The sequence below is a fragment of the Hylaeus anthracinus genome, unplaced genomic scaffold (assembly GCF_026225885.1).
Source record: "Hylaeus anthracinus isolate JK02 unplaced genomic scaffold, UHH_iyHylAnth1.0_haploid 12000, whole genome shotgun sequence".
In the NCBI taxonomy this organism is placed as follows: domain Eukaryota; kingdom Metazoa; phylum Arthropoda; class Insecta; order Hymenoptera; family Colletidae; genus Hylaeus; species Hylaeus anthracinus.
In genome coordinates this window covers 5,000,293-5,026,636 of record NW_026534347.1, presented here as the reverse complement: position 1 = coordinate 5,026,636, position 26,344 = coordinate 5,000,293, and the positions used below count along the sequence as shown (strand labels likewise).

Genomic DNA, 26,344 nt, shown 5'->3' with positions numbered 1-26,344 from the left:
ATCTCGAAAGAAGTTGATTCGCTTTATTGCGCAATTTGTTCAATATAGGTGCAATGCAGATTATCTACAATCGATCGAATCCATAGCGTGAATATAGTATCGTAACAGCTACAGTCTAGTCTCTGAGGGCAGACGCAATTTATTTCAGAGTACATTCCAATCAGGTGCCATTCGCGTGGACACGTGTTTATAGTTCTTACGCTTGGCACCTGCCAGTGTACAGGTGAAGAAATTACTTTTACACAATGACGTTCATACTTTTTACCAGTTTACTGTAATATCGAGACGTTGAAGTCTTGATGTTTGCGCACGAAAAACGTTGATCGCAACGAGGCGGGCGAACTTATGAGAACGTTCGTGCCGCTTATTCTGACACGATAGCTTTAATTAGATGAAACGGGGCAGTACATTGAGAAATATTACAATTCATGCGTTAAAATGTCCTCTGAGGCTTCCTTGAGCGATGCGCCAAATGTCGTGTCGAGACTGCATAATTTACGCTTAAATCAAGAGGATGGTGATGAGCCTCAGCAAAATGTGAATCTTGCTGGATCTGGAGATTCATCTCCAGAACTAGTAAGAAATACTCAACCCGTGGGTAATGTTATGCTATCACGTGTCAGACGTGCGTTCAATTATGTTTGGGATGAAGACCAACCAACTTCTTCTACAGCCAGGAGTGGAGAATCTTCATTCTTAAACGGGGATAAGTAAATATTTTAATATAATATAAATAATACATTATATAGCTTTCTATCTAACTTTAGATTTAATCCTTTGGCTGTTGAATCTGTATGATGTACGGACAAATGATGCTTCTATATGCAGTGTGTATCTTTCTAATAATTATCTTCATATTAATGTTTTAGTAGGCCTCCAACAAATGCAGCAAATACTTTGCATTTGGAAGGAAGATCTCAGAATAATATTGCCTTAGAAAATACATCTACAAATAGTCAAGCAACTGTTGCGTACAATTGGCAAGGTACAAAGGCCACAATGCGTGAGAGAATTGTCTTTCTTTTTAATAATGAAATATTATCGGATGTGAGTTTCATAGTAGGAAGAGGAACTCAGAAGCAGCGTATACCTGCTCATAAACTAGTCCTATCTTCTGGGAGTGCAGTTTTTGATGCAATGTTCAATGGAACACTTGCAACAACTTCTTCAGAAATAGAAGTACCTGATGTAGAGCCTGTTGCTTTTTTGGCAGTGCTTCTCTTTTTGTATACCGATAAGATAGAGATAGATCCTGAAAGTGTAATGATGACATTGTATACAGCTAAGAAATATGCAGTGTCTGCTTTAGAGAAACACTGTGTTGATTACTTGAAGAGTAACTTAACCAGAGACAATGCTTTCTTACTTTTAACTCAAGCTCGTCTTTTTGACGAGCCTCAGTTGGCTGCAGTGTGCTTGGATACCATAGACAGATTTACTACAGAAGCATTGAATGCAGATGGATTTACAGATATTGATATTGATACACTGAAAATTGTGTTGGAGAGGGACACTCTGCGTGTCACAGAACTCAAAATATTTCAAGCAGTTCTGAGGTACATGAATGTATTTGCTTAACACGTTGAGCGCAGTGCCGATTCTACTGGTTTTGACCGCTTGGCGATCGCTAAAATGCAGAGTATAAATAGAAAGAAGATAACGCACATACTTCGAGAATGATTTATTTTTCATTCGATTTTTCTAAACAAAAAACTAACTGTCGGTCTCATGGGATCGGTGCCGTGCTCAACGTGTTAATTGCCTGAGTACTATGTATTCATATACATATATATGTATACTTGCTATTCTAAACAGATGGTCAGAGGCAGAATGTAGTAGACATCAGTTGCCAGTCACCCCAGAAAATCAGCGTTTAGTCTTGGGAACTGCTTTTTCATTAGTTCGTTTTCCTTTAATGTCAAAAGAAGAATTTACTGCTGGTCCAGCACAATCTGGACTTCTGAATTATTCAGAGGTTAGTAGTATGACTACGTAACTTCATATATTTTTTTTATATATTTTATAGAAAAGGAAGTTCTTTTAGGTTCTCTCCTTGTTTTCATATTTTATATTGAATCCAAAACCAGTGGTTGGATTTCAAACAATGCCTCGCTGTTGTATGACTGGCAAGGAACAAACTGTATGCAGGTTTCAGCATACTAAGAGTAGATGGGGTTATAATGGAACAAGCGATCGTATAAGGTAAGTTTCACTGTTATTACTGTTCAGACCATATGGGAGAGGATCCTGGTGGCCTTCAAATAATAAATGACAATTCTATAACAAATCTGATCTTCAATTTGCTTTTTAGATTTAGCGTCGACAGACGTATATTTCTTATTGGTTATGGAGTTTATGGTAGCATGCAAGGTCCAGCAATATACGAAGTATTAATAGAATTGATACATACCGCTTCTGGAAAAATAATTGCTACAAATTCAACAAGTTTTAGCTGTGATGGTTCAAAGTACACTTATCGCTTAATGTTCAAAGAATTAGCAGAAATCCTACCAAATACGATTTATACTGCATCAGCAACATTTAAGGTCTGTATAAAGTTATTTTAAAGTTTGCTCTATTTTGAATATTAATATTGCATCATTATTATTTTAGGGACCTTATTCTCATTATGGAACTAAGGGTTTAAAAACAGTCATGGTGGATAGTGATACAGGAAATGGAAAGGTTAAGTTTGAATTCAGTATGGAAGCTGGAGATAATAATGGAACTTCTACAGATGAAGGACAAATTCCTGAGCTTATATTTTACACTTAATAACTCATGTACATAATAACGACATTCCCTTCATCAGCTTCATTGTCTTTCAAAATTTATTATATTAAATTGAATTCTGTAAAAAAGTTTTATATGTCGCTTTCTTTGTCAATTATATATAATACTTTATCATTACTAAGTGCTTTAAACTGAATGAACCGTAAGCATATTAACTGGTCTTTCAAGCTCTGTTCATGTTGCAACTAATAAGATGGATGTTTTATATTTTATATTTAATTGAGAGTATTGAGATTGAAATTCGTAAATCACAAAAGGGCCTTATTGGGAGAAGAGACTGAATCATGCCACTGATGTTAAACGAAGGTTAAAGTGAATTACTTATTTTTCAATTAATTATCTTAATGGTTAATTTCTTCAAAATTAAGTAAAACTTTTCTTCTGCTAAAGCTTACGATAAACAACAACTGAGTAAAGGTTTTAACAGTAAGATAAGTTTTAAACAATTTTGACGAAGTTCGCTATACATCGAGCAAGTTACAAATATCAATATCTATGACTGAAGACAATCTATTTTTCTATCTCTGCAAGCAATTACATGAGTGGTAAATTTACACATAATTGCGTGAGTCTTGTGTAAAAAATGATGGACTCTCATTATTATTTTTTGTAAACTCTATTCATTTAATGCTTTTTCTTGGAAAGTAAAATGAAGTAATATGAAATTGAAATTCATGCTCAAAATTATTAACACAACATAAAATAACAATATGATAAATTTTGAAGCTTATTAAATATTTTCAGTGGGAGTGAAGAATAAATACTTCTATACATTGTGACAAATTTTTATTACTTTTTTTTAAAAAAATTATACGTTTGTCTGTATACATATAGTAACTAAATGAAAGCAGTATATCGTTATCTTTTTAGTATTACTTAAATCTGTAAGACGAATGTAATACTACGAAAGTTTAACGTATCTTTTCGTTACAATGTTAAATATACCAAATTCTTCAAGTCTGTTATTCTATGTACTGATTAACTGCGCAAACTAGTCAAACATAACTCATCTACATTTGCACAATAAAAGAAATGTGTATCAACGCGATATTTTTATTGATAGTGTGCAATTATTATTTATATTTTAATTCTGTAATATCACAAGAAGATGCACACGTAAATATTAGGAAACTAAATAAACTATTTGTTCAATCAAAAATTTATTTGTTAGGTATCATTTCCTTTTGTTTTTTAGACCTAAATATTTCCATCTTTGCATACTATTTTTTAATTTTATTTATCATTCCATTCCGCGACAAATTCTTTCTGTTAAGAAATAAACGTATATGTTTGTGAATCTAATTAGAAATCAAATTTACAATTTATTTTAAATGCTATCTAGCTATTTAATCGGATTATAGTATCGCTTAGTACGTACGTGTTTATTGATGTAGAATGTAATGTTGAAAATAAACATTGAAATTCAATAAATGATAAGATTAAAATCAGTAATTTTTAAATCGTACAATATTTTATTACTATCACGTATGATTTAATTTATCAGGCGAAATATTTGCAGGAGGTAAAATATATAATTAAAATCCTTGTGGGATAATAAGGAATACAGAAAATAATAGAACATTTTTGTGTTTCTTTGAAAGAAAAGAAAAAGCAAATTCTAAGGAACCCTACACGAGTTCATCAATTTTCTTTCATACCTATTTTGATGCATTGTTTTAGTATATAAACAGTTCATGTTTAATAACATATACCTATACAATTTGAATGAACATTCGCCAAAAGATAAATGCATTTAAAATAGAAATAATTTTAAACTGTATTCCGAAAATATGAATTTAAATTTACCTTGGAGGTCTGTCACTAATTTTCCTGTATTAGGGGAGTTTGTGGGAAAATGGAGTTTGAGAAACACTGATTTATAAAATTAACATGGCTGCATTAGCCTTCGTCTGATACGCGCAAGCCTGTCACTGTCATAGCTGGTCATAGCGTCTCCCTACAGCTCATACAAGTCATACAGTTATGGTTCTAAAAGAAGGATAGTAAGTGATTATTTAGCAGTGTCGGTTGATACTTTTACCGAGTTATTCTAAAATTTGGTACCAGCTGTTTCGAGTGTTTATTCGACATGAAATCGTGGTTAACGTTCGATTTTTATTGAAATATTAAGTGCATATGACAATACAGTTTAAAGTATCGGTGCTTAATTGGTGATTTATTGCTACGAATCATAACCTAAAACTTGTTCAATATATGTGATGAATGTACGAACGACTAGGAAGTGGAGTATCGTAACAGAAAGATTACAGTTATTTGTTCGTTACTTTTAATACAAGAAGAGAGCATTCAAGTGGTGCAAAACATGCATGTGTTGACGTTATGAAAGAAAAAGTATTTGACAAGGTTGTATATATTTTGTCTCCATGACTAAAGGAAAATTAAGGGGCTCAGACTCCAATAATAAGGTACATTAGTGAAATAATTATGTATCGTTTGTAAATACTCTCCAAGCTAATGCACTTCTTCTAACAAACAGTTAACAGCTTCTAATGCAACTTTTAAAAATGGAGAAACATACACGTCAGAGTTTGAAATTAATGAAATACCACCTAGTGCCCGCACATTGCTTACAAAGGGTTACATACAAGATGAAATCAATTCTTACTCAGGTATGTTCTTAGAATTTGGAATATTTTACCATGTTTGTACATGCAGTTTAGTTTTTGTTGTATCATTGTTTACCTAGTAAGTTATAAATACCCTCAGGTGCCACTGTATCAACACGTGGGCGTTTCATGACAGATCAAGAAAAGTTACAGTATCCTAATGAACGTTCTCTGTACCTATACATACAAGGCCATTCAAAACACAATATAGATTGTATGTTACTTTTCTTTTAATTCACTCAGCTCTGATAATAAGGTCTTTAGAATTATTTAGTTTCTCCTATTTTCAGTGGCTATACAAAAGATTAATGAGATTATTAAAACAGAACATCAGAGTTCTTTAAATAGGCCAAGTAGATTTACTAATGCACCACCACCACTTATGAGTTTACATTCTGGAGTTACATCTGTGGTATGATATATGTTTACATTGTATATACTTAAAAATGTATTTGTAATATACATTATTAACTAAGTTATCATTGTATGGATAATTTTAACAGGAAAAGATATGTGTTGGAATAGAAAATGCTCCAGAGGGGTTTGATTTACGAGGTAGAATTATAGGTGCAGGAGGAGCAAATTTATTGTATATTAGGGGAGAAACTGGTGCAAATGTAACTTTAAGGGGTAGAGGATCACAATTCATTCATCCAGCTTCAGGAACTGAATCTCCAGAGCCACTACATTTGTATATAGAGTAAGATTACTAGCACACTTCTTTCTGAATGATAATTTTAATTATGTAATAACAAAACGCATTATATACTTTCTTTATATAGGCATCCAAAACCGGAAGCATTACAAAATGCAAAACAGTTAGCAATTAATTTAATTCAAACAATGCAGTCTGAATTACAATTATACATACAGCAACAACCACCCCCAGTACAATCACAGCAAGTTATAGAACAATCGCAAATACAACAAAGTATGAATTTAAATTCTACTTACTAAACTTTAAATGTGATTACACATTTTGACCACTATTGTTTTCATTTTTTGTAGCACAATTTCAAACCATGAACATTGGTACTTTGGGACAACCTAATGTTGTTACTATACAACATCAAGGTAGAGCACATACACTAATAGTTCATGGCTATTTGAATTTATTTCTGTAACTGTTGCAAACCATTTGTATCTGACAGATATCATACAACATCCGCAAAGTAGTGTAGTGACATTGCCAGCAACAATTCTCACTGCTACGGTAGCTGGTGCACCAGGATCTGGCATAACAGTTCCTCCACCTGGAGTACACATTCCTCCTCATTCTGGGCCATTAGTACCGCCGCCGCAAGCTCAGGTAATATTAAAATATTAAAAGTATGGTAATTATATACTTTATTAATAAACTCAACATATGTATGATATAATTTATTGTTGTATTTTGTGTAAAGGAAATACAAACATTCATGCAACCTCCACCAGTGGGACAAGTGCAATTAATTGGTCCTCCATCGACAGTAAGTCAAGTACAGTATCAAATTCATCCTGGACAGCCACTACAAATTCAAGGACTCCAACCTGGATCACAGTCATCGCCACAGCCTGTAGCGCAAATGTATGTTATGAGTCAGCCACCTCCACAGAGTCCAGCTCAACAAAATTTTATTACGAGCAGCAGTGCACCAGTTAGCGGCGCAGTTTCTTATGTCTACACGCAACCAAATATACAAAGGCCTTCCACACCACCGCAAGGAATAATCGAAACTGTCAATGTGAATTTACAACAACCGCCTCCGACAGCTCCAATTAATATAACTCAACAACCTCCTCCACCATTATTGCATCTTCATTTTCCGCCGCCAAACTTCCCTCCAAATCAACCACCACCTCCTGTACCACAGACTTATCAAATACAGTATCAGCAAGTGCAAGCGCCAGTGTCACAATCGCAAACACAGTTTGTGTTACAACCTGGAGACCATATTGTCCCACCACAATTACAGCAAAATCATGAACAATCTCAAGCTGTCGCTCAGCATATGTTACCTCCACAGTTTGAAGGTCATACTCCTCAATTCCACCTACAAGTACCTCCTCCATCTACACAAACTTTCTTAGTCCCTAATGCTCAATCGCCCCAACATCATCTTCCTCCTGGAGCTGAAATTCAGCAACAACAAGAAGGGCCAATGGATCAAGGATCGCAGCCTCAGCCAGTTCCACCGCCGCAAATTGTGCCACCACCATCGGCTGGTCAAATGCCAAATTCTATGAATGTTCTTACAAGTATTCCACCACCGACGCAAGCACCACCTCCACAAAATGCTCCATGGTTATATCAAACACAACAACCTCAACAAATGATGCAATCTCAAGGTCAACTGCAGGTGATATCACGATGTTCGTTCATTTTCGGTTAACAAGATCTACGTTAATAAGAACGCAAGGTATTAATTTAACAGGTTCAGATGCCACCAGGGAATATTCCTCTGCACAATGTACCACCACCACAAGTTCAAGCGCAGATACAGTATCATGCTCAACATATGCAATATCAAAATGGTCATATGCCGCCGCAAGTGCATTATACAGTTCAACCACCGCATCAGCAATTTGATCAAAAGCCCGATTCTCCCGAACAGAAATCGCATGGTGTAAAGAGAAGGTTTTCCGATGTTGAAGCAAACTCGGTAGGTTATCGAAGTTTTATGCGGTATTCGAAGAAGATACAGTAAGTCCTCGAGTTACACCGATTTTTAGATACGTGGTTGTGGTCCCACTTATGCTTTTGTATATATTTTGTATGTGTGTGTATGTAGTATCGCACTTCCCAACCCAACAATACAGATTCAAATACGAATAGGAATGACAGGGTCCTGGATTGGTCGAGTAAGTAAAGGTATCGTCTGTGGATCCGAGAATCGTAGGCTCGAATCTCCGTGCCATACTTTTCGTACGGACTCTTACATATGGTGTTTCCGCCGGGATAGGAGGTTACATTATGTTACACGAAGCCGTTGGACAAATGAAGATGATCAACGAGCGATGCCGTGTTGTAACTATATTATAGTGTGTTAACGGTGAGAGTGACAGGAGTGTGGGGACGTCGAGAGGAAGGGGATACACTCCAAATGGATAACCGAGAAGTTGAACATTTGCAAAAGTTGCGTTAGTTGAAAAGTTATGGTGAAGTGATAAGTTTGATCATGCATCAAATCAATAAGTTGTACAGTTGGATTAATGAAGAGTGGTGTCGGAGAGTGCCGATGGTTTTTGAAGACATACGAGGACAAATGTCGCTAACGGGATGATCGAATGTAGTATCGCACCTCCCAATCCAAGAATATGGAGTAAAATATGAACGCAAGTGGTAGAATGTGGTATTAATCGTGTAGGTGAAAAGATCGGTTGTGGATCCGAGGATCATGAAATTTGTGTGCTCGAGTATTTGTGCTTTATTTTTCGTACGGATTCCTATGTGTATTAGGAGTACTTGTGGATCTATTTAGTTTTAATTCACTTATGTAATGAAAATTATCTATTGAATGTATTGTACTGAGAAAAAAAATCAGTTCTGATAGAAATGTATCGTATACATGTTGTTTATGCGGAAAGCTTTAGAACGCATTAACCGTGTAAGTCAAGGACTTACTGTATTTATTGTTATGTAAAGTATTGAGAATTAAAATTTATTTTTTCATATAAATAACAGGAAGCACCCCCATATCAGTGTGGACCACTACCCGCTCAGCGTCATGGAACCGGGTAAGTGAAATATACAATCATCGTTTTAATTTAATTCTATAATTTAAATTTAATATAACTAATCATTTGTATATGTAACATAGGCTTGAGTACTTTTAAAATAACATTATTTGAAATACTATTCCAAATAACATATATGATTTCATGGTTATTTCATTCCTGAAATAAAATTACATTACCTTATTTCATGAAGTAACTTTGAAAGTAATAATTCTGTATTTGAAATAATGATATCATGAATTATCCTTGGAAATAATCGACATGTTTCGAAATGCTTCAATATATCGAAAACGTTGAAGTCATACGGGTTTAAAGAAAAATGTGCCTAGTAAATTATTCTGTGATATTTTGCATACTCAATACCTATCATATGTATATTTTCTATTATCAAATGCATGGTGCGGTATTTATTTATACAAATAACAAATATACTGAATATTCAACAGGTTCCCATATAAGCTTTGATAACACACTATGTTTGATAAAAGTAAAAGGAAATTGTTATGTACCATTAAAGAATATTACTATCTATTTGCAAATAAATATTTATTCGTTTCGTAAATGTCTCATTATTTAAAAGGTTATTTTTAATTGATACTTGTTCGGAAACCTGTTGCAAACAGTGAAATAACTTCACTCATTCGATCAAAACAAAACATTTCGGTTATTTCCAAATAACATTGCGAGAAGTACAAAACTGAAATATTATTTTAAATAAAATTGCTTAGGTTTGCTGTGATAAGCGATTTTCTTGCTATATATAATAGAATAAAAATTCATAGCGCGAATAAAGCAGGTTTAAAGAATTTTAATTACTTAATCGATATATTATATTAAAAGTATAAAAAATACAAGTTTAGCTCTAATAGTGAAGTTGAGTTACTTTACTTAGTTAAATTTAAAATTGAAAAAACATGTGCAATTTTAACAACTTTGGGGATATATATATATATATATTTTTTATTTCCTTATTGCTTCCAATTATTTGGTTCATTAGTGCAATTACCACTGCAATCTTCCGTAATTTTTAAAAGCTGCTTTATAGATAATTGTTTAGATATAAAAATCGTACGTTAAATGCAGCCAATTTATTCTATATTATAATGTGCTTAAATACGTGCACTGCAATACATTAAATTTCTTTCAGAAACCTGCTTTGATCAAGATGTACCAAAGTCAGTATGTTCGAAGGAAACGCATTCGAATTTTTAAAGATTTAATAACGTTTAGATTGTTTTTTATTCATACCATTGTTATAAAAATTAAAAATATTTAGTAATATAGAGTAAGGAACATTGATTTACTATTTTACTCGTAATGGATCGTGAGGTCGATATAATTATATATCGAAGTAATCAAGATATTTAAAGTAAATCATTGTGAATATAATCAGTTTTTCCACAGAATATTATGTTGCGCAATGAACTTATGTATTTATATGATTTCCTTGAAATACATTTGTTTTTGTGAATACAAGGAAAGAAATCATATGCTTTTAATTCTCTTCCGCTCTCAGTACTGTTATTACATTGGAGATTGTATATAATACATACTTTTTATTACTAGTTATAAGTTCTCAGCTAAAACAATAAGATAGAAAAGATATTATTTGAAAATATTATTGCTATCTTACAGATTACATGTAAAACAATTGGATATACTTCTAATATTATAATATTCTGTGTTATTAAGTTATCATACAAATAAGTACATTTTACATAAAGTTTAGTATCATTAACTATGACCTGGGGTATACCAGGTACTTTTAACATTTCAGAAGTATCCATGGCTGTGCATCAGGTGATGTTTGCTTAAGTTTTGAAATGTTTATCTATAACGATCGAATGTGAGTTAATAATTTAAAACTGAATTGTTTAAGCAGAGAAGGTGATCGACAGCAGCAGGTCTTACATGGTCCATCACCAACAGCTGCAGGCCTACCTCATGGAGATCGAAACAAGCTGCTAATGCCACCTCCACATACAGGTCTGTAACTAAGAGTATTCAAAATGAAAGAGTGCTGGATATCTTTTGAAAATTAATACAATATATTATCTTGTAACTATTATTATTAAATTGGTTTGATTAGAAGTGTACATCTTTTATGTAAATATTTTAACTCGGCAATGTATAAGAACGTTCATTAATCATTTTTCTGTTTATAATTCAGTAATATAATCGCATTTTCATTTCAGACTGGTATCTAGCATTGTTTCTCAATACTCTTAGCTTGTAGTATATTACTTATTGTAAATATATATTTTTGCTAAATAGTACGAATTTCTCTTTCTTACTCTTAATTGATACACGTCTCGTTGTTAGCAATCTGCTTTTTTCGTGTACTCATTCAAACACGTCGCAGATGGGCCTCAGGAACACCTACAAGATTGACGATACTACAAAGTAGATTGCTTTCTATTTAACCTTATTTATTATTATTTAGAATTAACAAAACTTTCGCTGTATTATACTTATAAAATTACAATAGTTAACTTGACCGTCTTAATTTTAATGCTTTTCGAAAATATGTTTTCCATTAAAATCTTTGTGTTTTCAGATCTCTGTACAACAAAGTGATTTTACATTTCAGTGATTACTTTTAACCAGTATTAATTACAATTATTATCGTTCATATTATGTTATAATGTATTATATGTTTGAACATGAGTATTTTAATTTTAATGAATTGAAATGTCAAGGTCCTATAGTTCGTGGATCTGACTTCTGAAGCCGACCATGTGGACAAGTGAAATAACAGAGCACATTATCATCCTAATATTAATATTAATTAATTTCTACTCTATAAATTATTCCATCTATCATAGTTCTTGTCATCTGTAGAAAATTTACAGAAATTTGTTAGGTCTTGCCGAACAGTTACATACAATTGATTCTATTGTTTATTTTAATTTTACAGTGAATTCATTAATGATCTTTTGGATGCTTTCAATCAGAAATCTGGATCTTCAGGATGATAATAAATGTAACATGAATTTTATTTTACAGATCGTAGGTCAGCTAAATAATATAAAACACATAAGCTAGATCGGAAAGGATAAGGATGATACCATAATCGATGCTGCAAACATATTTATTATCTGTTTTCAGCTGCATATAGTGATTGTAATCAATATTTTTTTGTTAGCGTTAGAAATGTTCAATGGCGTGAAATATTGTTATCCTGCTATGCCACTCTATAATTGTATGGAGTAGAATAATTTGAACTCTATTCGAAAAATTCAAGTTTTCTTTAGTTACACGGTGACGTTCAGAGAAGAAAAGTATAAGTAGCAGTTGATTAAGATGATAGATTTCCGAATAAATGTACGTAGTATTTTAATCGGAATCAAACAAAAACTTTTATCTTTATACAGAAGGAAAATGCTATCGCGATATCTTATCTTTTCTTTTACCAATTACTTATGCATAGAAACAGAAAACTGACGTCTGTAACTAAATTTCTTCAAGTTGATAATTGATATTACAATATTTCATTGCATTACTCGCCATATTTAATACTCTGGTGCACTTAATATATAGCTATACAATATCTTTTTATACATTTCTTTTCATATCTTGAATTTCCATTATTTAGGTGAAAAACGAAGCTTGGACCAAAAATCGGCTGGCATAAGTTCAGGTATACTTAACATTTGTTACAGTATAACCGTTTTTTTCTGTTTCCTATGAACTGCAGACGATTTTTGTTACGCGAATATGTTTTTGTGGTAGTAAATGAGCCGAATCCAATAGGAGATTCGATAAACATTCATCCTGGAGGTGGTCCGTCTTTACCTCCTCCGCTTCCACCGCAAGCACCATGGCAGACTCATCATGTCAGAGCGCCATGGGGTAGGCCACCGCCAATGCCAAGAGACGCAGATCACCAAGGAGTGTGTCCTGTGCTACCTCCGACAAATATGCCACCACCTCAAATTAGACCCAGAGGTATTCACAGTGAACAATGACAGCGTTTATGATTGTTTAGATGTACACAATCTGTAAATATAATCGAAACGATTCTGACTTGAACTTCGCATTGATTTTAATGCAGCATACATTCTTGTTCTTAATAAGCATTCGAGAAGGCTTCAAAAATTATGCACCTAGGCTGGTGGGGTCAGTGTCTGTTCATTAATTAATATATATGATTTTCACCAGAGATAATTTTTAATTCATTTGAAACTGTTTTTGTGTGTGTTTTTTTTTTTTAACTTTCACGCATCATCTGAAATTTGGTGTAATATAATGACCAAATGTTTCCGTGATTATTCATTCAGGACACGTTGAAGGCAATCGTTCGCCCGTTCAAAATGCAATATTGGAGCATCCGTTGAATGTCGAGTATAATCAAATGCCACCGTATACGACAAAACCTCCCCCTTACAATTCACACCCATTGATGCAATCCATTTGCAATCCACCGCCACCACCACCGCCACATCATCAACAGCGACCGCAGCATCCTCAAACAATGCAGCATTATCAGGTGCCAATTTCTCAAACATACCAGCCACCGACTTCCTGTCCACCGTGGATGAATTAAACATACGCGATGTTCGTATCAAGTTCTTACGCTAGTACCTTAAAGATGACTGATGCAGTCCGTTCGATTACACACTGTTTAATTAAACTCTCTACGCCACGAGCGTTATTCGTCCCGAAAGACGCGATAAACGTTGTATCGGATGTCATTGCATCGCGTTATCTTCATTGAATTGTTCCTTGCGATAGTTAATTATAATTTAATTATTCATTGCGAACGTGTGGCTGGGAAATGCTGTTCTGTAAAAATGTGTATATGTTAAAAATTATTTATAGTTAAGGTCTGTAAGGCTTTAGGTTAGCGTACGATAGCAATGAATATATATATATATAAATATCGTCTTACGAACAAATACGAATAACTCCGATATCGTCGATCTAATTGTGTATGTAATATCGAATCGTGCGAATCATTATTTGCAACGAAAGACTACTAACTATGCGGTGCGATGCGGGTGCATGTAGTTAGAATGAAGTTATTCTAATTAGTTCCAAGAAATGCTTTTTAGTATTCACGCACACAGACACACGCGAGGATTTAGGTGATATAATTTTTTGTATCGACAGAACATAATTAGTCGTACTTAGCCCGTATCGTTTTGCCGTCGGCATAATTCACGGTACGATTTATTGTAATGTTGGGCAAAATGTTATCTATTATTGTCATTATCGAGTAATGAAACGCGATTAACTGTGAATAATTACAAATTATTGATTCATGATTGCAGATTATAAATGCAGTTCGTAATTAACGATTAATCACTTCCAGCTTTGGTCCATTCATAGACAATTTACATACGGTGTACGCGAATGAATCGTTGCCGACGGTTATACGAAGCGTTATCGAAATTTCGGAGTTTCTTTTGCGCGAGAATTTACTATAATTCTATGTGAATTACTCAGCGAGAGACGCATAATTAATTAATCACTGTTTTAGTTCAGTATCTGTGATTTCACGGTTGAGTAAATAGGTGTAATAATTACATCACGTCTTCATGTGCGTCTTCATCAAGTAATTCGCGATGCAGTATATTTCAGCGTCAAGTTTTGTTCTACTGAATTTTGACTGATATACGAAATCTTTTAACTTGGGTTAAGTTATCATTTTTTATGATTTAATTATAGAAATATATTTTCCGATGGAACACCATCTTTGAATAAATTAATTTAATCGTAAGAAATTGTGTTTCGGTATTATTCTTCATCTCTTTACTTCACGCACATTTAAAATTTATTTCTAGTAACGCCAATGATTTTTTTTTTGTCCTTTTCTTCTTTTATGCGATCGGAAAATGAAATTATGGATCGAAGAATGTGATAGTACGTATCAAAGTGTTGGTTGGTCAATTTTCCCTTAGAATATAAGATATTACAGGGTAGAGTCTAAGAAGCGATGGGACTGAGGTACTTAAACTTAAAAAATATTCTTAGTTTCATATGTTCTAACACCTTGCTAAATTATTCGAAGGACACATCTATTTTCACATTTCTGAAACGTTCAAAGGACCATTTGTTCTTCATACTAAATTATGAGAATAGGTGGAGTCTATATTATTACTAAAATATTTTCGGGAACTTTTCATTCTAGAAGCGCTGCAGCGTTATTTGATTCTAAATCAATAACGTTGGATGTGTCACGTAATGGTCAGGCATTACATAAATCGAATTAAATGATATCATTCCATTAAGCGTTCAGTCTATTTTATACCTTGTCCGCGTTTACATGCCAATCAAATTAAAACCTGTTACAGTAGAATTATTCGAAACATGATATATATTAAATTAACAAATAATCTAATACAAATCTTACTTAAAAGGGTCGTTATTGTATCTGTGATCAATGTTCTATTAAGTATTAAAGTCTAAGAAACATCATTTTTTATTTGCCTTCAATTTAAAAATTCAAGGGGTGTGACTGTATATAAATCCAACATATCCGACCGAAGTATATCTTATGAGCAAACGAAAAGTTGCGTTTGAATTTTGATAACAGTAAGTATACGTGTCTATTTTTATTTACGAATGAAGCAAAATATTTATATATATTTTATTAATTATAATTCAAATACAAAAATATTTTAAAGAAAAAGACTCCTTGTGCCAATAACCTTCAGCATAGTGTCTTGATACTATTTAATAATAAGTACATTTTTCTTGTTAGCTATTTTTAAAAATTCCTGACTACTTGATTTTCGTATAAAGCTGTTTTATTGCGAACCAAAAATTCTATCAATTTTCTTCTCTATCAATCATTTACCTCTTTTTTTCTTAACACTTTTGTATAATTGCAATAAAAAAAATCTGATATGACTGGTTCGAATATCGTGGAGCAAATCGTATAAGTATATTTCATTACAAAATGTTCCGTCGAAATGCTTTTTTACAGAGGATTATTTCTAATATAGTTTCCGACGATTACCAAAGCTGTTTCGCTAAATGCGCGTTCGTTATTATCGATCTCAGCTGAACAGACGTCGTTAAAACGGCTGTGTTTTTACTACCAATCGACCATAGTTCTAATTAAAGTTGTTAAGCGTTCCAGCATGGTACGTGCGGTGATCGAATATTGACCTAGGTTTTCATGCCGAACGAAATTCTGTTTAATACAAATCCGATGAAGCCGTACAGGGGTTGAATTGTCCGTCGTTATATGGGTGGAAAGGTGTGCGGTTAAGGGTGCAATGGAATCGAGTGCCATAAAACGGCGCCGTTACACTGTCTAATTAGAAGACCATGCCATTCTGCGGCAGCAATACGATTCCTCGAAAAATATTAGTCGCGACGTTGATTAACCAACGATTAAATCATTTTAGAATTTCGATTGTTTCTTATATTGGTGTCTTCGGGGTTGGTATAGCCGTTGGAAGGGAACAAAAAAATGTGGGGTCGTAAGATCAGATAAAAGTTGAACTTTGCAACTTAAACAGACCGCGAGTAGTAAACTGAAACCTTTTTAGAAAAACATGGAACTAGACTTTTTTTTCAGGAGAATTCTTAAATCAGTGACTTTATTCTTTAGTTCTCAGTTAGAATAATAAGATAGAAAAGAAATGCAGTCGGATTTTTAAACATTTAACAACGTTTAGATCGTCTTTTTTTATTCACACCACTGTTACTATCATAAAAATTAAAGATACTTAGTAATATAGAGTAAGGAACAAAGAAGTTATGTGTTTATATGATTTTCTTGAAATACATTCGTTTTTGTGAATATAAGAAATAAAATCATATGATTTTAAATAAAATATTGATTACTAATATAAGTATGTTCCTCAATGTCTAAACATTCATACAAGCTCAAGTACCGCTACAATAAATTACATGCTATACAAGTAAAAATTCCTGTTTGCACATTTTATAACGAAACGGTTCCGATTGCAGATGGTTAAAGTAACGCAATTTCTATGGCCACTGTCGATAACTGTTATCGATAAGAGTGTCGTACTCGATGTTCGCGAATCAATTACAAGAGGAGCGTGGCTCACTTCATCGCTCAGTCACCCTTTCGTCGTCGACACAAGAATCCAGACTTGGTAAAATCAGGGGAATGATCGAATCGGTTCTTATACTTTAGCGATGTCCCAGGTTTGCCCGTCCTCGTCCCACCAACTCGTCGCAGCCTCCATCGCTTTTCAACGTGCTCGGCGCAAGTTCCCAAAAAATTACGGTCTATACGGTAACCAAGAGGTCGCGACTAATCTCGATAAGGTAATTAGAACCATCCGTATTACATTTTTGGTCACGTTTATGCATGTAAATAACCGATACTGTACATTGCATCAGAGTCGTTTCTAAATTCGTTATCCATTTTTCTTCGTCAATGGTTTTCTGAAGACAATTCAGGGGGTATTCTAGTCTAGCAAATGATTTTTGGAAAAACTTTGAACTTTCTTTAGACAGAGGTCGGTGATATAGCGAATTAAATAAATTACCTTATAATTTCTGCATATTCTACGAATATTTAATAAAATGACGACTAATTTTCATATTACTGATTTTACGTATTAGTACATCGCATCGAAGTCCTTTCAGCAAAAGATATCTGTTGTCATATTTCATAAACTGTTTAGAATATGAAAAACTATTTCATATAAACATTGTTCGCTATTAAAAGCACTATATAAAACAACAAAAATTGATATGGTATTCCATTTAAAAATACGGTTCGGTGTCTTCCTAGGACATCGTTCCACGCAAATAAAATAAACGAAATTGTTCGATATTACCAATCGTTTCCGAGAAATACAGCTCCTAACAGTTTACGCAGCCCGCTCTGTATATTTAACGTAAAACGGGAAAGTTCTTTACATGTGAAAATCAGAATAGAAGCCAAGAGTTGTATCGCTAAAAGCGTTGTCACTGAAGTGTTTATTGTTTCTCGCGACGCTTCGAATCAGACAGAAAGCGTCATGGCGAACGAACCCCCGAACGATCAGGAGAACCAGACGTTTTCATCGAAGAAATGCCCAAACGGAAGGTCGAGTCCCGCGGAGACTAAGCCAGCCTGGAGCGACGATTGCGAAGAAAATAGCACGATCAAGGAGAACTTACTTCAGAAACCAATAATCTGCAGTTGCTGTCGTAAACGCAACGAGGCTGCAAGAGCCAACGAACCGTCGAGAATTTTCAAGACCAGAGATCAATGCAGCGCCGGGGATGCGCTTGACGTCGTTCCAAACGAAGAGTACAATGGGATCGCGAAGAAAGGCGATCTTTCCAAATCGGTGCAGCCAGAAAGGTACGATACTTTCTTTGATTCCGCACGAGACAAATTATTATTGCTCGCCATGTACATAGCCGGACGAATAAATTCTTTGCTCTTTGCAAGTCAACAAATAACAATATTTTTAATATTTGAAAAGAACGACACACTTACGGTTACTCTTAATCGTTCGATATCCACAATTGCGATGAAAGTTCTTACACTTTTCGTTTCCAGTTGCGCCGCCAAAACGACGAAAAGTTTTATATCGGAGTCGAGAAATTCTAGCCGTGGCCGCACTTCGGTTTCCCATTCACGAAGGCGTAGTCCGAAAGAAACTTCGACCAAATTGGATTCCGTTAATCTTCTGTACGACAGAGCCCACGATCAAGAAGATAGCGTTAAAGGTAACAGCTCGTCCGAGAAACGGAGTAAGTTGAAATTCTTCGCGTTCTCGAATGACGTCGGGATGAATTATCACAATAATTTCGCCTCGTTTAAGACTGCAACGCGGGAGCCAGCGCCGAGAAATCCGATCATCGTATTTCGCGATCGAAGCTGAATCTGTTCGACTCGCACAAGAACGATTCGATTGCTGTTCACCGTACTCACGATTTTCATTGCGCGAAACACTCCACCGTTGATTTGTTGCGGTCCCGACGGGATTATTGTCGTTCTCAGAATCGTCATCGGTGCCACCATCTTCACAACTGCTGTCATCAGCGCTACGACGAGGAACACCACAGGTTCAATATATTTTATTAAGAAACAAATACGGAAAATATTATTCAACCGAATTTTTATTTCGATTTTATTAGCAAATCTATTCCCAACAGGGAAGTGCATAATTCTGAATATTATGTACATATTGAAGAGATCTTAACTATTTACAGACGTATTTTGTTATAATAAGAAGCCCGATATTCTAAAGCTCCCATTGGAAAAATCTCATATTTTTATTCTAATACGTTGTTCATAAGCACGATCCATTATCATTGATAATTATTTTCTCTAATTAGCTGCTTATCGAAGGAAAAACCACGTCTCGTGTCGGACACCTGCCTCTGTTCCTCAAACGCCACCCGGCAGAAGGGTTGCTGCAACAAATCTGAAGCGAAGTGCGAGTCATTCTGCCATCACGATTGTTGCCTGAAAGATTTGGAGAATGTATCAACGGTTCAGGAGCAAAACGACGAGGAATACGACGATTGCGTGGCCACGATCAGTCACAAGGATTCCTTGTGCATTTTGGTAGAGAAGTACAAGGCCAGCAAGAGGTGCAAACACAAGAAATGGCCGGGCGAAACAGAATTCATGGACGAAAGGACCAAAGACGAATGCTGTAAATCGTTCACCTCGGAAATTAGTCAAATGGAAGAAAACGCGAAACAACGAGAGAAATATTTCGACAGCGACAACTATCGGTTTCGAGACAATCGTATGTCGATAGGGAAAGCGTGCAGGGGTGACTATAATCAGCTAAAAAATTTGAGATCACGTTTAGTGAAGACTGGGACTTGTTGTTCAGCGAAAGGTACACCTTGGAGACACACATTTTGAATCCGAACAAATCTCGACCGTACGTTATGCTTTTGTACTAGTATTGTTTTTAGCCCTTCCGTTTGTTCTTTATTTGCTATTTTTCTATAAAAACGTTCGTTAAGATGTCCTGGTGTTTTCTCTGATCTGTACTTTGCAAGGAAATTTCAGTTCGGTCGAAAACGTCGAAAACGGTTTAAAGGGTTATGCAATATTTGGAATTGACAAAATGGGGCGGTTTAATAGAAAACTTCAAGTCTTTAAGTCTTATAAAGGTAAAAACATCTTATCAGACATGTTATTTCTGTTTTGGGTCAACTTCGATACTACAAATAGCACGTTTATAATTTTTTAAGTAACAAAGATGATTCAGATCAAGCTTTTACTTATGTAAGACTGAAAGATTGAAGTTGACTTCACAATCTTTTGTCCTTTGATTCTCTTTTCCATTTTATAATTTAAATTTCTGGGTTAATATCAGAAAAAAATTAATTTTCTCTAATACCAGAATCTCAATTTGATTGGTTTCAACGAAAAATTCATATAGTCCATCGGTACATAAATAAAAATAAAAATTCATTTACACAATGTTTATAAAAATCAATTTCTAATACTTTTCGAACACTTAAGTAACCATTCTAATCAACCCTCGACAGTCTTATTAAAAACCCAACTTTGTCGATACTTTACAGACATATTTCAGACACCTTACTCTTTCAAAAAAATATAATTAAGCAATATTCGGCATTTTAAACATTTAAAGTGAGAGAACTCCTTAAAAATGTTCACGAAATTAAAATCCTCCTTTCCACGTGTCTGCTTTCTACTTTTTACGCGTGTGTGTATACCTGGCCACTTTATATTTATGGAATTTTCATTAAAACTGCTGTAAAGTTTCCGAGCGAATAATTTTCATTCTGTGCTTCATTTTCTTCCATGTACTCTTTTTTTAAAAAGAGAAAGGGTACATGCACACCAACAGGACACGACTCCGTTACACAAACTCATGCGCTGGCGGTGTTCAGCAAGCTTATTTTTTAAAGTATATTACGCTAATAAAGTTAATCAACTTATTTTGGAGGTATATTGCTTTAATAAAGTTAATAAATGAGGGCATTTATATCATTCCGCCGCATCGCCCGGGGTACCTGTCTCTTGGGCAACATTTGGCTCCTCCTCTGTCTCCTCGTGCTTGTGCTCCTCCTCGGGTTCTTTCGTTTCTTCTCCCTTCTCTTGGTCTGCAACAGTTTCGTTATTAATTGATTCGCGCGAAATAAATTTCTTTCCGTGGATACTGCCGTGAAATATTATTAATTACTTTCAGACTTTACAATTGCTTGTGAGAAAAATAATTAAAGTAATTCTTCGACTCTTGGACAGACTATCCCATTAAGTTCATTTCGAATAAATTAATTTTAAACCACTTTTGATCCCATCAATACGTAAGTCAATTCATCAGATACAAAATAAATATAAAATAAAGAAACATTTTTTTTTCCTAACTTCATTACTTTCTAGTCTCTTCAGGGTCATTACATTCTTATACTAAGCAAACATATATTGTTTTATGCTACCTTTTGTAGCGTATAAAAAAGTACATTCGATAAAACCTGTGTCATAAGCTTCAGCTGATCGTGAACACCAAAATAGTAATCATTTTTTCAAAAAACTCAAACAAATGATAGTAGGAAAATACTTTTTTCATAACAATCTTCCTAAATCATTGAAATCAGTTCATAGACACTATTGGTATCATAAAACACACGGGAGATGTTTTAATGACCTTCTGCAACTAGAACACCCTCCATATTGAAATTAAAAAGATTGGGTTTTAGTTTCTTACGACTTGAAGAATTATTTTACTATCGGCTCTTTGTTTTCTCTTTACCTTCAGCTGCCTCTTCCTCAAATTCCGGTTCCGACGGATACTCGGTTTCTAGTTCCGATTGTGGTTCGGCGCTCGTAGGCAAAAGCTCCGTTGTAATTTCGACTTCCGACGCTTCTTGCTCATCCATTTCCGCTTCCGTCAACTGTTCTTCTGTATATTCTATCTCAGACTTCGCCTCCGATTCCAGTGGATGGTGTTCAGAATCTGGGCTGCGTTCCGTGATCACGACGTCCTCCGTTTCTGTCGTAAATTTGCTGTCAGTATTTTTCAATCGAATTTATTAACAAGGTATGAGTTCGTAATTAACCAGTTACGGTATCTTGACAGGCATGACACAGAGGATATCATTACGAATATTTTATAACAATACTAAAAACAATGGTAAAACTACCATTTAATAAATAATGTTTAATTCTTTTTTTCATTGTAAAGGTAGGGTAACCTTTCAACGAATTTAAATGTTGAATGAAATTGTTATAGTTACCTTCGTCCTCGACGAATTCTTCTTCTTCGTCTGCAGCAGCTTCCAAGTAACCTGATTAAAATTTGTTTCTCAATGTGTTTGAATATAGAATCGCTTTAGATAAATTAGGTTGATGTAAACTGTCGTTCATATTACGATATGAAAACAATCATTAAATAAAACTAGATTGTTTGATCGAAGAAGTAGGAATTTTATCAATACACAAAATTGATTTTCTAGGAATTATAAGTATCATACGTTGTTCCGACAAACGCGTCATTCTTAAGTGTTCCTTGAAAGCCATCTGAACTTTTGTGCTGGCCATCATCAGCTCCTCTCTAGTGCCATACTTTTCAGGGATGTCTTCGCGCGATGTCACTCTGTCGAAAACCTTGTGATGCAAACTACTGAGAACAGCATCGACAACCATCGACTTTGTTGATTGTAACTGTTGTACATCGTACCCTGCTTTTCTCATGCGATACTTTTTGTAGGCTCTCTTTGATTTGAAAAAATGAAAGCTGTTTCAGTGATTTGTAGTAGAATTTTCTAGTAAAAACTCTGACTAAATCTTTAAACGCGGATATCTCAAAATACGACTTTACGAGATAACGTAACAAATGTCTCGAAAACTATTATAAAGATACAAAGATAACACTTTGTATTATTATTTTAAAAATTTCGAAAAATTCCTTGTGTATCATCACAACACAAATAATTTAGAAGGCGATTCGAATTTTTGTATCGAGTAGTTTTTATTTCTTTTACGATTCAAATGTCTCACTACAGACCTGTAACCCTAAACCGTACATCAGCCAGCTTTATTCATGTAGAAAAAAAAAAAATATACATGTCGAATTGAGTAACCTCCTCCTTTTCGAAGTCGGTTAAAAACATAATTTTACTTGAATAACTGTTGCAGCCTCGTTGGCCTTTTCTAACGTCAATCCCGAGTCATGGTACATCATCTCCATCCAAGCAACCGCTTGAATGGCTTCGGCAGTCTCCAATATGCGGGGGTCCTTTTTGAGTTCCTCTTCCGTGTCCGCTGAGAACATGGACAGACCAATTTCAATTCATATAAAGGGAGAATGTTAAGAAATAGTCAATTTTGTGGTAGCTTATTGAGAAAAGCATGAATGAATCCAACGATTCGAAATCACTATTCTAATATTTATCGGCAATACGATGGGAACGTTATTAATAACTCTTCGAAACTTAACGAATGATGCTTTATCAATAATTTAAGCGCCATAGCTACCCCAAAATTGACTATTTGTTAACATTCTTCTTTACGTAAAGCGTTTAATGCGTCATATAACTGAAAAACTTACGAGCGTCTATTCTCTGGTTTCTTCTTATGTAGTAACTACGGTAGGCGAACTATGCGCAACAATGATCGATTCAGGTCATCGTTGATGGTATTGCACTCGTGTAAGAGAATCTTACTTTTACATATCTTGAAGCAGCTGAAATTTCCGCTTGCGTGGCACCAGCTTTCCTCAGGATGTCCAGTGTATTTGTTACCGCCCTTTGCCACTGAACCTTCCCTTGGGCTTCGTTCAGAGCCATCCTTTCGTAGTGACCGCGAAACGCAGCCTGATTGGTTTAGAAATCGTGGTTTAGAAATTGAATGTTCAGTTATATAGATACTTGGATGTATTATACGGTGTTTTAAAGAATCGTGGCAATTTAAAAAAAAAAAAAAAAACTCACTTGTATCACTGTAGCAGCTCGTTCAGCATCCTCGCGCGTTGATCCTGTCGCTTCTAGGATATCTCGTATCGATATCATGGATCGTTGGTTGCAAGTGTGGTCTGTGCTCGAATATAAAACATGCTTTTATCCTTCAATTCAGTATAATATTTGGAAATAAAGCGTTCGTGTTATTATTTTTACACAATCTTCTTCTACAAAATTCGCGTTGAAGCCATATAATCAATGAAGTTTCTTCTTTCACTTACATATTAAAATATGTGGCTATATTCACTTCTTGTTTTAGTATCTTTATCTCTAATTTTGAATTTCTTATTATTTCCCTTATTATTTCTCACTACTATCATGAAAAGTATGGCAAACTAGATCATAAAAAAGATTCAATAGGTACAAAATATTTAGTTCGCTCGACAAGGCTCTGAATTTTTACTCATTAACAAAAGCCTGCAAAAGATTATTATTTTGAATTGCTTGCAAACATACTGAATTGACTCTCAAATTAGAACAAGAATACACCTGTCATTTTGTACTACTATACTTTTATGAGCTTCCCTTAACCTACGCCTGCTTCAAAGCAATTCGCTGAGCATAGTGACTCCCTCTAACAATAAGTCAGCCTTTTTTACGGATTCGTTCAGTGTTCAATTACCCTCGCATGTCTGCGCCGCTTGAATGTCGACCGCGTCCAAGTACTCTCGGAACGCTTTCTGCGAAGAAAAAAAGGCAGGCGAAATGTACCATGTAAGTATCGATAAGCATCTAGCACGCGACAATACAATTTACTTGAATCCAGGGAGCTGCGACAGCGATCTGGTCCAAAGTGAAACCGGCTCGGTAAAGTATGGAAAGAATTGCTTGGCTTCCCAGTAAAATATTGTTTACGACTTTCACCGCGACTGAAACGATTGCAAAGGTTTCCACGAACGGTCCTTCCAAAGTTTCGCACAATTTAAATTGCTATTGTTAGACTGCGGATATTTATGCATTTATGGGAAATGGAAAAACGAGGAAGACAATACTTAGTTTAATTTTCGTTTCTTTTCTTCATCTGTGTATATAAAAATATCAGTTTCCATAAACATCTTCAGTCTAATTATAATATCTAATAATTTAAATTGAACGAAACTGGTGTCTACGAAGAGCTTAATAACGAATAATAACAATTTACTTTTCGTATTTTCACGCGTAATCAAAAGCGTATCCGCGTATTCGGCAATAAAACCGTACAAGTTGGCTGGTTGCGATCGGAGAACCTGTTTTCAATCACAGAGTGAATGATTAATTAATACTGTAACCCTGAAAATATTAAATGACGTATAATCATCGTATCGATGAAGATGGCCTGCTTCTTGAGTTTCCAACTACAAATATTCAGAATACAAATGGATGGTTAATTAATAACTGATATCCATCAATGATGTCTTTCTGGCAATAGATTATGATACAGATACAATTATGCAATACAAGAATGGAAATGATTACATCAATGGTACATTATACAACCAAATTTTCTTTTAATATGTAAGTGTCCAATGATTTACGAACGGAGGTGCAAGTGTCAAATGCTCTATTATCTTCAAGACGACAGGTAACAAATGTATCATTAACCTCAGCTATGCATTAAATAGAAAAATCGCTCGAATCTGATGTTCGCGACAAGGAACAGTACTTAAACCGTAATTTTTATCTTTTATCGAAAACACTTAAGGAGAACTCGAGCGACTGCAACTTTCCAAGAAATATGGCGCGTGATTACCTCGCGTGAAATGTCGGTGCAAAGTTCCCTCAACCCTTCTGGTACTTTGTATACATGCTTGGCGCTGTGCTTCTGAAGCATGGGATCCATTTTTCGGAATTCCCGTAACGACGAAATGCGAAAACGAAACGGGGTCTCTCCCTCGAAAACAATCTCAATTACCAGGAACGTTGCAGACGTTTCGGGTAGTTTTTCAACCGCGTCGAGCGACACGAAATATAATTCTCTTTTGTTTTGTAAATGGTATCGTGGCTGCGTTCAATTCGCTGTTTTAAATAACCGGCGAAATTGCAATTTTAACCTGGCAACAGTCACTCTGCTTCTATCAGTTTCCGAGGGAAAATGTTATTCCGTTTTACGGTACGCCGAAGCTGCGTATGATGACGCGTTTATTCTATTTCTTTATTAGAATGGAAATTGAAAACGTGAACGGTTCTTGGGAATTTGATTGTGTTTGACAGCGTGTCTAGGATCCTGAATTTATTTATACTCATTGTCACGCGTGAGTTCTGAAATTATAAACATGTATGAATTTAAAAAAAATTGTTTAAGGTAGGGATAAATCAAGATCTTATTGCGAGTATTAAATTATTGAAGG

The 26,344-nt window shown here is 34.8% G+C and overlaps 4 protein-coding genes across 9 annotated transcripts; 3 read left to right on the top strand and 1 right to left on the bottom strand.

Moving 5' to 3' along the window:
- Window positions 1-119: 119 nt before the first annotated feature.
- LOC128890280 (BTB/POZ domain-containing protein 1-like) lies at window positions 120-3,952 on the top strand. Of its 2 annotated transcripts, none has more exons than XM_054148619.1 (6): window positions 120-710; window positions 873-1,556; window positions 1,816-1,975; window positions 2,045-2,202; window positions 2,312-2,546; window positions 2,614-3,952. In XM_054148619.1, the coding sequence occupies exons 1-6, from the start codon at window positions 439-441 to the stop codon at window positions 2,773-2,775; spliced, it is 1,671 nt and encodes a 556-aa protein (XP_054004594.1). In that variant the 5' UTR covers window positions 120-438; the 3' UTR covers window positions 2,776-3,952. The 2 variants fall into 2 exon arrangements, with proteins under 2 accessions (XP_054004594.1, XP_054004593.1); XM_054148618.1 differs by having other exon boundaries at window positions 121-710; window positions 870-1,556.
- A 705-nt stretch (window positions 3,953-4,657) lies between these two features.
- On the top strand, window positions 4,658-15,557 carry LOC128890277 (uncharacterized). Of its 4 annotated transcripts, none has more exons than XM_054148616.1 (15): window positions 4,658-5,219; window positions 5,291-5,423; window positions 5,521-5,634; window positions 5,711-5,832; window positions 5,924-6,120; window positions 6,203-6,351; window positions 6,429-6,494; window positions 6,572-6,729; window positions 6,824-7,759; window positions 7,835-8,062; window positions 9,085-9,137; window positions 11,020-11,123; window positions 12,733-12,777; window positions 12,870-13,085; window positions 13,215-13,561. In XM_054148616.1, the coding sequence occupies exons 1-15, from the start codon at window positions 5,178-5,180 to the stop codon at window positions 13,277-13,279; spliced, it is 2,628 nt and encodes an 875-aa protein (XP_054004591.1). In that variant the 5' UTR covers window positions 4,658-5,177; the 3' UTR covers window positions 13,280-13,561. The 4 variants fall into 4 exon arrangements, with proteins under 4 accessions (XP_054004591.1, XP_054004589.1, XP_054004590.1 ...); XM_054148614.1 differs by having other exon boundaries at window positions 4,686-5,219; window positions 12,891-13,085; window positions 13,418-15,557; XM_054148613.1 differs by having other exon boundaries at window positions 4,693-5,219; window positions 13,418-15,557.
- A 1,651-nt stretch (window positions 15,558-17,208) lies between these two features.
- On the top strand, window positions 17,209-21,273 carry LOC128890282 (uncharacterized). Of its 2 annotated transcripts, none has more exons than XM_054148628.1 (5): window positions 17,209-17,390; window positions 18,080-18,420; window positions 18,622-18,815; window positions 18,887-19,130; window positions 19,404-21,273. In XM_054148628.1, the coding sequence occupies exons 1-5, from the start codon at window positions 17,259-17,261 to the stop codon at window positions 19,942-19,944; spliced, it is 1,452 nt and encodes a 483-aa protein (XP_054004603.1). In that variant the 5' UTR covers window positions 17,209-17,258; the 3' UTR covers window positions 19,945-21,273. The 2 variants fall into 2 exon arrangements, with proteins under 2 accessions (XP_054004603.1, XP_054004604.1); XM_054148629.1 differs by having other exon boundaries at window positions 17,276-17,390; window positions 18,084-18,420.
- LOC128890287 (troponin T, skeletal muscle-like) lies at window positions 21,046-22,113 on the bottom strand. Its single transcript, XM_054148634.1, has 2 exons — window positions 21,812-22,113; window positions 21,046-21,161 (listed from the first exon to the last, which is right to left on the bottom strand). Exons 1-2 carry the CDS (start codon window positions 21,936-21,938, stop codon window positions 21,046-21,048), a joined length of 243 nt encoding a protein of 80 aa, XP_054004609.1. The 5' UTR covers window positions 21,939-22,113.
- Between the last annotated feature and the right edge of the window lie 4,231 nt (window positions 22,114-26,344).

What these genes read in the sequence shown, in the direction of transcription:
- LOC128890277 (XM_054148613.1), top strand. Translation starts at nt 5,178, where the DNA reads ATGACTAAAGGAAAATTAAGGGGCTCAGACTCCAATAATAAG. An exon ending in ATTCTGGAGTTACATCTGTG is followed by an intron (nt 5,833 to 5,923) that starts GTATGATATATG and finishes TAATTTTAACAG; the next exon opens with GAAAAGATATGTGTTGGAAT. An exon ending in CCGATGTTGAAGCAAACTCG is followed by an intron (nt 8,063 to 9,084) that starts GTAGGTTATCGA and finishes TATAAATAACAG; the next exon opens with GAAGCACCCCCATATCAGTG.
- LOC128890287 (XM_054148634.1), bottom strand. Translation starts at nt 21,938, where the DNA reads ATGGATGAGCAAGAAGCGTCGGAAGTCGAAATTACAACGGAGCTTTTG. An exon ending in TGAGGAAGAGGCAGCTGAAG is followed by an intron (nt 21,162 to 21,811) that starts GTAAAGAGAAAA and finishes AAACTGTTGCAG; the next exon opens with ACCAAGAGAAGGGAGAAGAA.
- LOC128890282 (XM_054148628.1), top strand. Translation starts at nt 17,259, where the DNA reads ATGTCCCAGGTTTGCCCGTCCTCGTCCCACCAACTCGTCGCAGCCTCC. An exon ending in AAATCGGTGCAGCCAGAAAG is followed by an intron (nt 18,421 to 18,621) that starts GTACGATACTTT and finishes TTTCGTTTCCAG; the next exon opens with TTGCGCCGCCAAAACGACGA. An exon ending in CAGCTCGTCCGAGAAACGGA is followed by an intron (nt 18,816 to 18,886) that starts GTAAGTTGAAAT and finishes GCCTCGTTTAAG; the next exon opens with ACTGCAACGCGGGAGCCAGC.
- LOC128890280 (XM_054148618.1), top strand. Translation starts at nt 439, where the DNA reads ATGTCCTCTGAGGCTTCCTTGAGCGATGCGCCAAATGTCGTGTCGAGA. An exon ending in TCATTCTTAAACGGGGATAA is followed by an intron (nt 711 to 869) that starts GTAAATATTTTA and finishes TTAATGTTTTAG; the next exon opens with TAGGCCTCCAACAAATGCAG. An exon ending in GACTTCTGAATTATTCAGAG is followed by an intron (nt 1,976 to 2,044) that starts GTTAGTAGTATG and finishes AAGTTCTTTTAG; the next exon opens with GTTCTCTCCTTGTTTTCATA.